Source organism: Chrysochloris asiatica, unplaced genomic scaffold, assembly GCF_000296735.1.
Source record: "Chrysochloris asiatica unplaced genomic scaffold, ChrAsi1.0 scaffold00223, whole genome shotgun sequence".
Classification (NCBI taxonomy): Eukaryota; Metazoa; Chordata; class Mammalia; order Afrosoricida; family Chrysochloridae; genus Chrysochloris; species Chrysochloris asiatica.
In genome coordinates, this window is record NW_006408741.1 from 1,279,482 (window position 1) to 1,291,089 (window position 11,608).

At 48.4% G+C, this 11,608-nt stretch overlaps 1 protein-coding gene across 1 annotated transcript in view; it reads left to right on the top strand.

Moving 5' to 3' along the window:
* GPR157 (G protein-coupled receptor 157) overlaps positions 1-9,373 on the top strand; it is a 28,287-nt gene extending 18,914 nt beyond the window's left edge. Inside the window, exons 2-4 of the mRNA XM_006873094.1 lie at positions 3,021-3,234; positions 8,547-8,741; positions 9,161-9,373. Coding sequence (XP_006873156.1) covers positions 3,021-3,234; positions 8,547-8,741; positions 9,161-9,373 — 622 coding nt within the window. The remainder of the gene's footprint in view (positions 1-3,020; positions 3,235-8,546; positions 8,742-9,160) is intronic.
* Positions 9,374-11,608: the final 2,235 nt, after the last annotated feature.

The window sequence follows — 11,608 nt, forward strand, 5'->3', positions numbered from 1 at the left end:
ATTTCTCAAGCTGGGGGAACTGAAGAAAAAATTCAAGCCTCAACTTTCGTTATTGAAGGATTCTCTGGGCAAATTATTGAATGATGCAGAATGCATTGAAAGAAGATGGAAGCAAGAGTGGAGTGCGAGACCATACCCAGAGAAGCAGTGACGCCAAAGATGGGGGCAGAGACGATGATGTGGAGAGATTGAGTGGCTGGGGACTCTAGACCCAGAGAGGGAGAGGGACTGTGTGCTGATGACCAGGAGGCAAGCTTGCAGGGTATACCCTTTGGTTGGTTGATGATGCATGGAGGGGATTGTGATTGTAACCATGGCAATGAAATGATATACAATAGGATGAATGTAAAACTAATGTTTTCCCATGTAAACTATCACATAATTCACAAGAAAGTGAGGCGGCACAGGAGGCACTCACTCATCTATGCCAACAAATTTGGAAGAGAACTATCTGGTCAATTGATTGGAAGAGATTGTATTTGTGCCCATTCCAAAGAGAGGTGACCCAATGGAATGTGGACATCATCGGACAATATCATTGTTATCCCATGCGAGTAAAGTTTTACTAAAGCTAATCTAGAAACAGTTGCAAGCATACACTGGCAGAGAACTTCCAGAGGTTCGAGCTGGATTCAGAAGAGGACATAGAACAAGGGATGTTAGTTTTGGTTCAATAGCCTTACATGCATGTGAAAGCTGTACAGTAAATAAGGAAGACCATAGAAGAATTGATGCATTTGAGCTATTGTGTTGGTGGTGGTTATATGCTGTGGAGTCAGTTACAACTCATAGTGACCCTTTACAGACTTTCCAAGGCTATAAATCTTTATGGGAGCAGAATGCATCATTTATCTCCCATGGAACAACTGGTAGTTTCGAACTGCTGACCTTGCGGTTTGCAGCCCGATTCATAACCACTGCACTACCAGAGCTCCTAATGGTGTTAGAGGAGAATATTAAAAGTAGCATGGACTATCAAAAGAAAAAAATCTATTTGTGTTGGAAGAAGTACAACTAGAAAGCTTCTTGGAAGCCAAGATGGCCAGATTTGGACATATTATCAGGAGAAACCAGTCTCTGGAGACGGATATCGTGTTTGGTAAAGTGGAGGGTCGAGGAAAACCCTCATTGAGATGGCTTGGCACTGTGGCAGCAGCAATGAATTTACACATAGCAATGATTATGAGGTTGGCGCAGAACCGGGCAATGTTTCATTCTGTCATGCATAGGGTCGCTATGAGTTGGTACTGACTCAGTGGCACCTAAGAACAACAGCAAACAGAGTTTGTGTTTGTCCACCAGACCAGTGAAGGAGGAGACTCAAGGCACAAAGGAACATGCTGCCTGGGCCTGTGCTGTCCCTGTGAATGGTTCTAGGTCATACTGTGGTAATCCATAGGGTTTTCATTGACTAATTTTCAGACGTAGTTTGCCAGATCTTTCTTGAAGCTCTGCTGACACCTTGATTGACAAGTAGGTGGGTGGTGGCTGTACCTGAGGTACACTGGCCAGGAGTCGAACCTGGATCTTCCTCAAGAAAGGTGTGAATTCTACCACTGAAGCAACCGCATTGTTGGGAAATTGTCTCTGGGTTGGACAAACAGCTGCTAACTAAAAGGCTGGTTAGAGTCCACCCAGAGATGCCTCAGAAGAAAAGTCTGGCGGTCTGCTTTTGAATAAACAGCTACTGGAAACTCTGTGGAGCACAGTTCTCCTTGGATGCACATGGGGTTGCCATGAATTGGAATGACTTGATGGCAGCTGCTGCTGGCTAAGCTAGCATTGTGGGGACCACTGAGAAGGGTCCTGGGGCTCTGTCCTAACCCTGGCTGGGAGGTTGTGGGGTAGAAGTCAGAAAGTTGAGCCCAGCACTGCCCTTGGAGAAGGCCAAGGGGCCCCCTGCCCTGGACTTTATGCATCAAGGCCCCTGCCAGTTTTTTCCCCTCCACATAGGATGAGAAGTCTTCAGGGCTAAGAGGTTGTACCCACCCATAGCCCATGAACCCCCTTCTAGACCATGTTGTAAGTACATGTTGTTGTTAAGTGCCGTCGAGAAAGCCTCATCTTTCTCCCGCGGAGCTGCTGGTAGTTTTGAACCGCTGACCTTCAGGTTCGCAGCCCGATTCATAACCACTATGCTACCAGAGCTCCTTTACATGGAGCCCTGTAATTCTCCATCCAAACCACACAAAGCAGTGTGTGCAGCCTTAGACCTGAACTGGTCAGAGCCCCTGAGGTGTGGATGAGCAGGGACTGCCAGAGTACAGCTCCCTGGCATGCAGGACAGAACCAGCTCTCCGCATGCCACAGGTTCTAATGTGAACCAGGAGTTAGAACCAGGCCTCTGAGGGTTGGGAAGGTGTCATGGCAGGAGACCAAGCACTCCAGAGCTCGCTTATCAGGCATTGTGAAAATGGGTGGCTTGGGCAGAGCTGAGCTGGAATCAGATGACATGAGTCTCCTGAGGAGTCTCGAGACCTCCGCCTTCCTGGGTAAGTAGCTTGAAGCCACCTGCCCTTTAAAATTTTCCAGGGACATTGTCTGATACAGGCACTGGAGGGAACGGCTCTCCCTTGCTGGTTCTCTCTGCCCTGGTTGGCTTTTTGCTAGGTCTCTGTGTGGGGTAAATGGTTTACACTGAACTATGAACCTGATGTAGTGCTATGGGATAAACACTGGACTGAAAGGTCTGTTGGAACCACAAGGTCAGCAGTTCAAACTCACCAGCCACTCTTTGGAAACCCTATACAGGGTCGCTATGGATTGGAGCTAGCTTGATGGCACTTAACAACCACACCTGTTCAACCTGCATTGTGGAAGAAATCTTGGCGGCCTGTTTCCATAAGTACCACAGCCTTGAAAACCGTGAGCAGTCCAGTTCTACTCTGTAACGCATGGGGTCACGAGTCAGAACCAACCCGATGCTAAGTGGCAGTGCATTTGGTTTGGGTTGGTTTTTTGGTTTTGCTGGAAGCCTCAGTGCCTCCTACCCCCCTTTTATTTTGCTTGTTATTCCTCAGCTGGGGGGTTCCGCTGGTTATTACTGTGGTTGCCGTCTTGCTGAAGAAGATTGGCTATGATGCCTCGGATGTTTCTGTGGGCTGGTGCTGGATCGACCTGGAGGCCGAGGACCGCGCCCTGTGGATGCTGTTGACCGGGAAGCTGTGGGAAATCCTGGCCTACATCACACTGCCTGTCATCTACATCCTCATCAGGAAGCACATCAACAGGGCGGTAGGTGTGCCTACGGCTGCCCTGGGAGACGGGACCTGTGTCTGGGGACAGAACTAGTAACAGGCCCGAGTGATCACACGTTTTATTATACAGCTCATCTCATTTGCTAACAACATAGCCCTCTCTGGAGCTGGGTCCTGGTATCCCTGCATTTAGGTGGAGAACTTTACACAGACTACTGGGTCTGCCCAGACTCCCACAGCTGTAGGGAAGAGCTACTTTGTGAGATCCTGTGTGCTTAGCTGCAGCCCTCTACTGCCTCTTGGTGGACAGACAGAGGTGGTTGCCTTCAACTTGAAAGGAATTTAGATGAAAGGTGAGAATATTTAAGGGTGGGCAGACCTTGGAATATTATAATCAGCAATGCAAGTGTCTCATCCGGCCTATCATTGATGATATGAAGTGCTTTGGAGTTGGTTCTGACTCAGAGCAGCCCTGTACAGGGTTTCCGAAAGGGGTTGTAACTCTTTGTGGGAACAGAAAACCTCATTCCCCCAGTTCCCCCAAACACCCACTCCAAGAGCGGCTGGTGAACTCAAACTGCCAAACTTGTGGTTTGCAGTCCAGTGCTTATCCTAAAGAGCCACCATGCTCCCAAACTATCCTTGATCATTAAAATTAAGTAATAAATGGTTGTTGGTGGTTATGTGCCGTGGAGTCGGTTCTGACTCATAGCTACCCTGTACAGTGTTTCCAAGGCTATAAATCTTTACAGGAACAGAAAGCCTCATCTTTCTCCCATGGAACAGCTGGTAGTTTCGAACTGCTGACCTTGCGGTTTGCAGCCCGATTCGTAACCACTACTCTACCAGAGCTATGCAAATATTAATGCACTTGGCTGCTAACAAAAAGTTTGGAGTTTTAATTCACCCTGAGGTGCCTCAGAAGAAAAGTCTGGTGATCTACTTCAGAAAAATCAGCCACTGAAAACTCTGTGAATCAAAGAAGAAATTGACTAGACAGCAGCTAGTTTTTAAAAAATGGTAAATTTTCAGACACCCAGGAATTCATAGATCCATAGTCTGGGCTGTCAGTGGACAGATTGTTCCTTGCAGTTTGGGTTTCCTTTTAATCACAAGCAAATGACTACCAAAAAGACCTCCATTTATCCCACCCATTGTTCTACCTGGTCAGTCATTTGACACATTTTTGTTGAGCATCTGCCGTGTACAAAAGGAGCCCTAGTGTGCTGTAGGATATGTGCTGGACTGCTAACCACAAGGTGAGCAGTTCAAACCCACCAGCCACTTCATGGGAGAAAGATGAGGCTTTCTGCTCCCATAAAGATTTACAGCCTTGGGAACCCTATATAGGGTCACTGTGGGTTGGACCTGACTCAGTGGCAGTGGGCTTGGTTTTTTGGTTTGGACTTCATACAAAAACACAAAAGATGTGGGTCCTGCCCTCCCAGAGAGGCAGATAGGAAAGAAATTATAAAAGAACAAAGGCAGCAGGTGGGGGTTGGGGCAGAGAGGTTCCACTGGGAGGCTCTAAACTGGACTTAGCAGCTCAGTGTCCAGCCAGCTTGCTGGTAAGCATCCATTTCATTTGCTGAGTTTGTTGTTGTTGTTAAGTGCCATGGAGTCAGTTCTGACTCATAGAGATCATGTATAGGGTTTCCAAGGAGTGGCTGGAGAGTTTGAACTACCGACCTTGCTGTTCAAACCGACCTTGTGGTTGAGTGCTTATCCTACAGCACCTCACCAGGACTGAGTTTACAGAGACTGAAATTGTAGGAGGGTGTGTCCTGTCTTTTAGGATGTATTTTTGGATCCCCTGTTAATGAGCTGGACTGCAAAGTCAGTTTGAACTGCAAGGGTGGTCGATGGTTTGAGTTTACCAGTCGCTCCTCGGAAACCCTATACAGGGTCGCTATGGGTCGGAACTGACTCCATTGCACTTAACAACAACAATTCCTGAATTCAGAGGATGCGCCTTCAGACAGTTGTCTGTGACTGTCAGGGTACCTAACCTCCTCCCTGTGCAGCCCTGCAGTGCTAGCCTCCTGCTGGTGTTACTAACAGGACTTGCAACTGGTCTGAAATCACTCTTAACTTCCTGCAAATTTTTCATGGTGAACTGGGCCAGCGTGCTCGTCCCCTGTCCCATTCCACTGGTCCACTGCCTGGCGAAGGTTCCAGGCTTCCAGGAGCTCTGCCAGCCTCTGCCCAGACTGGCCTCTGGAAGTGCGTTTTTGAGTGTGTTTTCTTTTTCACCCCAACCCCCAGAAAGCGGTAAGTGGGGAGCCGTATCATGAGGCTGGCTCCCTGTTAAGCTCAGCAAGAAAAAAAGAGCTTAACAGGACCTTAAAAGTGAGCAGGGAAGGAGTCTTGGTGATGCAGTGGTTGAGTGCTAGGCTGCTAAGGGAAAGGTTGGTGGTTTGACCCTACCAGCTGCTCTGTGGCAGTCTAGAAAACCCAAGTTCCACACTGTCACATGGGGATGCTATGAGTTGAAATTGACTTAGCAGCACCTAGTAACAGTGGGCAGGTGAGAATGTATGCACTGTTCCCTGCTACTCACCAGGAAGGAGAACTAAAGAGAAATGAACTGGGAGCAGGCTTGGCTTTGAAGAGTAGCCTAGCAGCCCGAGCTGGTACTCCCCCACCTGCCCCCATATACCCCTCTGCCAGTTGTGAAGGGGCTGGGGCAGACGTCAGCTCTCTGGGCTGCTGCTAAAGGGTCTGAGAAAAGGAGGGACAGGCGCTTTGAGCTCAGGGATGCCAGGGCATCTGGTTCATCAGAACATTAGGTATCAGCTGGACAGGCTGGGGTCCTCCCCACCTGGACTCCAGTGTCCCAGACACATGGACCCTGTTCATAGATAGAAAGATTTAGTATCATAAAGATGGTTTGTGCTGTCTAGTCAGTATCATAAAGTTTCAGTATCATAAAGATTCAGTATCATAAAGAAAGATTCAGTATCAGAAAGATTCAGTATCAGAAAGATTCAGTATCAGAAAGAAAGATTCAGTATCATAAAGATTCAGTATCATACAGTTTCAGTATCATAAAGATTCAGTATCATAAAGATTCAGTATCATAAAGGTTCAGTATCATAAAGATTCAGTATCATAAAGGTTCAGTATCATAAAGTTGTTAAGTGCTGTCAAGTCAGTTCTGGTTTATAGAGACCCTACTACTTAGGATTTCCAAGGAGTAACTGGTGGGTTTGAACCACTGACCTTGAAGTTAGCAGTCCAGTGCTTACCCTACAGCATCATACCAGGATCTCAAAACTCATATAGAAGGACCAAAAATAGCCAATAAAAGTTTAAAGAAATACAAAGTGGAAGAGTTATCTCTGCCAGATATCAACCATCACTTTGTTGTTATTGTTAAGTGCCATAAATAAGAGACAGACAGAAGAAAATAGAGAATCCAGAAATAAATGTACTAGTATGTAGAAACTTGATATGCAACAAAAGTGACATTATAAAACACTAGGGAAATGAGGAACTATTATTATTTACTATGTTGTGAAGGGGCTGGGGCAGACGTCAGCTCTCTGGGCTGCTGCTAAAGGGTCTGAGAAAAGGAGGGACAGGCACTTTGAGCTCAGGGCTGCCAGGGCATCTGGTTCATCAGGACATTAGGTATCAGCTGGACAGGCTGGGGTCCTCCCCACCTGGACTCCAGTGTCCCAGACACATGGACCAGGTTCAAAAATGTGTCTTTGTTTTGAGTTGTTCCATCTCTTTATTAAACTCCAGACACACTCCCTGCTTCCCCTCCCTGAAGGACTTGCCCATGTGCAGGGGAAGGAAGACCAAGGTTGAGGGTGCTATCTTTGGGGACCAATGTTCTCTTCACAGCTGGGGAGTCTGCGTTCTGGAGACAGTGGGTGATAATATGCAATGAGCATAATAAACAAACATGTTAGTCAGGTTCTGATAAAGGATGGTTTGTTGTTAAGTGTTGTCGAGTCGGTTCTGACTCATAGCGAGGAACCTATGTACAGGGTGTCTGAGACTGTGAATCTTAACGGGAGCAGAAAGCCTCATCTTTCTCCCGCGGAGCAGCTGGTAGTTTCAAACTGCTGACCTTAAGGTTCACAGTCCGATTCCTAACCACTACGCTACCAGAGCTCCTTGATAAAGGATGGTAAGGACTATGAAAAACAGAGACGCAGCTATGGAACTGGACACAAGGGATGTGACTGGGAACTGTGTCTGCTGTTTAAATAGGGCTGCAGGATAGCCCTCAATGCAAAGGTGGTGTTCGAGTAAACACTTGGGTAGATAAATGTGGAAGAACATGTGGAAGAGCATGACAGGTCGAGGGAACAGCCCATGCAAACGGCCCTAAGGTGTGGCTGTGTTTGGCATGTTTGGGGAGGAAAAGGAGACAGGTGTGGCTAGAGTGAAGACAGGGAGAGTGGTAGGAATCAGGTCGGAATTAGAGTGGGGTTGGCCCTTATGGAAGATTGTAAGAAACCTGGGAAAGAGGAGCCTTTGCAGGGTCCTGGGTGGCGGCGGACTGACTTGCTGAGACCTGCTGTAAATAAACCATGCTGTTTCTGAGTTGAGACTAGGTGAGTGGGAAGAGAGCCAGGTGGTAGGGGTGAGGCAGGGAGACCCGTTAAGAAGTGATGGCAGTGACCCAGAGAAGAGGTATGGCCACCATGGACAGGTGTGTCAGATGCTTAGGTCTATGCTGAAGATCACGCTGGCCAGCTTACCTGTGGTTGGATGTGGGCTCTGAGAGAAGAGTTAACGATGGTTCCCAGTTAGTGGCCTGGGCAACTGAAAGGATGGAGTTCCGGTTTGCTCAGACCAAGAAGGGTGCCCTGGGCTAGTGGTCAAGGTCAGGCGCTCAGTTTTGGATATGGGAAATGTGAGGTGTACAGAAATGTGGGTGAACAGATGTATCAGTGAGTCGGGAGTCCAGGGCTAGGGCCCATCCTGGAGACCTGAATTGAGACTCACCTGTGTGCAGATGTGGCACTGTAGGATAAGCACTGGACTTCTAGTTGTAAGATCATCAGTTCAAACCCACCAGCCCCTTCCTTGGAAACCCTGTACAGGGTTGCTGTGAGTCAGAACCGACTCTTTGACACTTAACAAGCCACAACTGTGTTGGCTGTTCAAACCCACCAGCTGTTCCTCAGGAGAAAGATTCAGTCTCAGCGATCCTACGGAGCAGTCCTGCTGGGTCCTAGGATGGCTATGAGTTGAAATTGACTTGATAGCACCGGGGTGTTATATTGTCTTGGTGACAAAGACCTGGGTATGTGCTTACGATTTGGGCTTCCCCTTCTCAGACTATGTCAAAGGCCTGCTTAGACCCAACCTGTGTGTCCCCCTACACAGCACGAGGCTCTCTCCGAGTACCGGCCTATCCTCTCGGACGCACACCAGCGGCAGCACGGCATGTCTGTGGCAGATAAGAAGCTGATCCTCATCCCTCTCATCTTCATCTGCCTGAGAGTGTGGAGCACCGTGCGGTTTATCCTGACGCTCTGCGGCTCCCCAGCCATGCACATGCCAGTGCTGGTTGTTCTGCATGTAGGTCTACCTTCCCAGCTCAGCTGCTTGGCTGCGGTGGGGTCAGGCCTCCTCCTCCAAACAGAGTGACATGCCCCAATGAGTCAGCGCACTCATCTCTGCTGCAACTCCTAAGCCTGTGTGCACTGAGGGCATCTCTGGAGGGGTTCTTGGAGAGGTGAGATGCCTGAGGCTCTAGCATATCCCTAGGGCTGGGGTGCTCTCCAGTGATCTAGGATTAACCTCGCAAGAGTTGACTGATCCTGGGTCTGTACCAGACCTGCAGTCCAGTCCTGCTTAGAGCCCGGCTGAAGACCTAAGAGGTCTTGCTCACAGCAAGGCAGCCTTGGGGTCGGGAGAGTTCTGGGTGAGCAGGGCTTCCTGGCTTCCTATGTCCAGCTCCAGCCCTGGACACATGCCTCCTCCTTCCTCCCTGACAGGGCATCGGGAACACATTCCAGGGAGGGGCCAACTGCATCATGTTCGTCTTCTGCACTCAAACTGTCCGGACTCGGCTCCTCTCTGTCTGCTGCTGCTGCTGCTTCTCCTCCCAGCCTCCCCCGGAGAGCCCGGCCAGCCCTCCCCAGACACAGGCCAAGACAGGAGACTCTCATGAATCCAGACGGACCCCAGTGGAGCTTCCAAGCACCTGAGCATCTGCCTTTCCTAGTTCTGGGCTCAGGTGCTGCCTCCTCCGGGGACTGGTGGGCTTGCCCTGTGGCTCCTGTTTCCTGGAGTGGGTGTCTGCTCAGTACAGAGCAGCTGCAAGCTCAGCTCCTTCTACCTCCTAGGCCTTCAGTGACACATCGCCTTACAGCAAGTCCTGGTACACTTGGGGGGTCCGTCTACTTGAGGGACGGTGATGAGCATCAGGGAGAACACGGCCCATTGTCACTGCCTCAGTGCCTCGGCATCCAGTGGCCATTAGTCTCTTGGTGACCACCACCTCCACTGTTTAAATGTGAGGAACATACACTGTGTACCCACCCTGTGTGTGACTATTAAATAAAGTGCCAGGGGTACAGAGGTAAATCCCCAGCATCATGGAGCAGATTCCTAGTTGATCAGGATGTCGAGTTTCTGGAGCGCCTGCTGATCACCTGTAACCAGGGTGCCCTGAGGGTTCCTGGTGACCATGTGACACATCCCAACACCATTACTTCAGAACAGCAGCTTTCAGGCCTTCCTGAACACCCTTTGTCTAGGTTGCCAGACCTGGATACAGATCATGTTCACGTTTCAAGGCCAGACCAGAGTCCACACTTATGCCTCTACCAGGCAGTTCCGTAAAATACAGGTTCCCACTTTCCATGCAGGGGCTAGACCGAGAGTAAGGAGGGCCACAACAGAAGTCCGAGGACACCCACCACACCATTGCTAGGTCCCTTTTCCATGGGGCAAGTGTGGACATGATCATGGGGTACTTATCCTACAGAACTATACCAGGGCTCTTAGGGGAGCACTTGGTGCCTCTAAAGACTTTGGATGCTTTACAGAAAATTGTTGAGCCTGTAGATGGTAAAGACCCCCATCTTAGTTTCTAGAATGGAGCTGACATTGCAGGGGATGGCCCTGGAATAAACTCTGCTCAGAGGGGCTCCAGGGACCTTGATTACGGCTTTCACAATTGGTCCTGAGACTCAAACCGCTCAGAGGTCACATCTCCCAGGAGTGCACTCAGGTTCTCGTTCCATTACAAAAGCTGTGCCATCTGCTTCTGTAAATACCTCCAAAGAGTTCCACCCCACTGGTTGCCATTGTCGCTCTGACTCACAGCGACCCATGTGTGTCAGAGTAGAGCTGTGCCTCATAGGATTTTCTAGATTTCCTTTTTGGATTTCTCCTTGTTCATGTAAACAAATTCAGCTGTCTTTGCTATGTTGGTCTTGTACCCTAGCACTTGGTTGAACCCTTCTGTTCTAGTAATGTCCTTGTAAAATCTCTGGGATTTTCTGTGTATAGGATTGTCATTTTAAAATAGTTTTACATCTTAGAGCTAGTTTTTTTCCTTACCAGTTTGGATACCGTTTTTTCCCTTTCTCACCTTACTGCTCTGGCTGGAACTTCCAGAGCAATACAAATGGGAGTGGTCATAGAGGGCATCCTTGTCTCCTTCCTGCTCTCAAGAGGAATGCTTTAAATCTCTCCCCTCTGAGAATAATTTTGGTTGTTGGTTTTCTATATTTGCCCTAAACTGGGTATATGGAACCCTAGTGGTGCTGTAGGATAAGCATTGGATTGCTAACTACAAGGGTGGCAGTTCAAACCCACCAGCCACGTAACGGGAGAAAGATGAGGCTTTTCACTCCATAAGGATTTGCAGCCTCAGAAACCTTACACAGAGTTACTATAAGTGGGATTCGACTCGGCGGTGGTGGGTCTGATTTTTTTGTTTGGATATGCTGAGAAACTTCCTTTCTATTCCTAGTTTGCTGTGAGTTTTTAATCAGGAAAGAGTATTGGATTTTATCCAGTGCCTTCTGTGCATCAGTTGAGACGATGTGATTATTTTCCTTTGTCATATTGCTGTGGCGAATTGCGTTGGTTTTGTAATGTTGAAGCATCCTGGTATGAATCCCACCTGACGATGATATCATATTTTTTGGTGAACTGGCATTTCAGTCTGTTAGCTACAATTTTGTTGAGGATTTTTCCATCTGAATTCGTGAGGGATATTGGTCTGCAGTTTGCTTTTCGTATGGTATCTTTGCCTGGCTTTGATAGCAGGGTTCTGCTGGCTTCATAGAATTAATTAGGGAATAGTCCTTCTTTTTCTATGTTCTGGAATAGTTTGAATAGAATCGCTGTCAACTCATCTCTGAATTTTGGTTAACAATTCTGTGAAGCTATCTGGGCCAGGGCTTGTTTTGTTATTGGGAGTCTTGGTG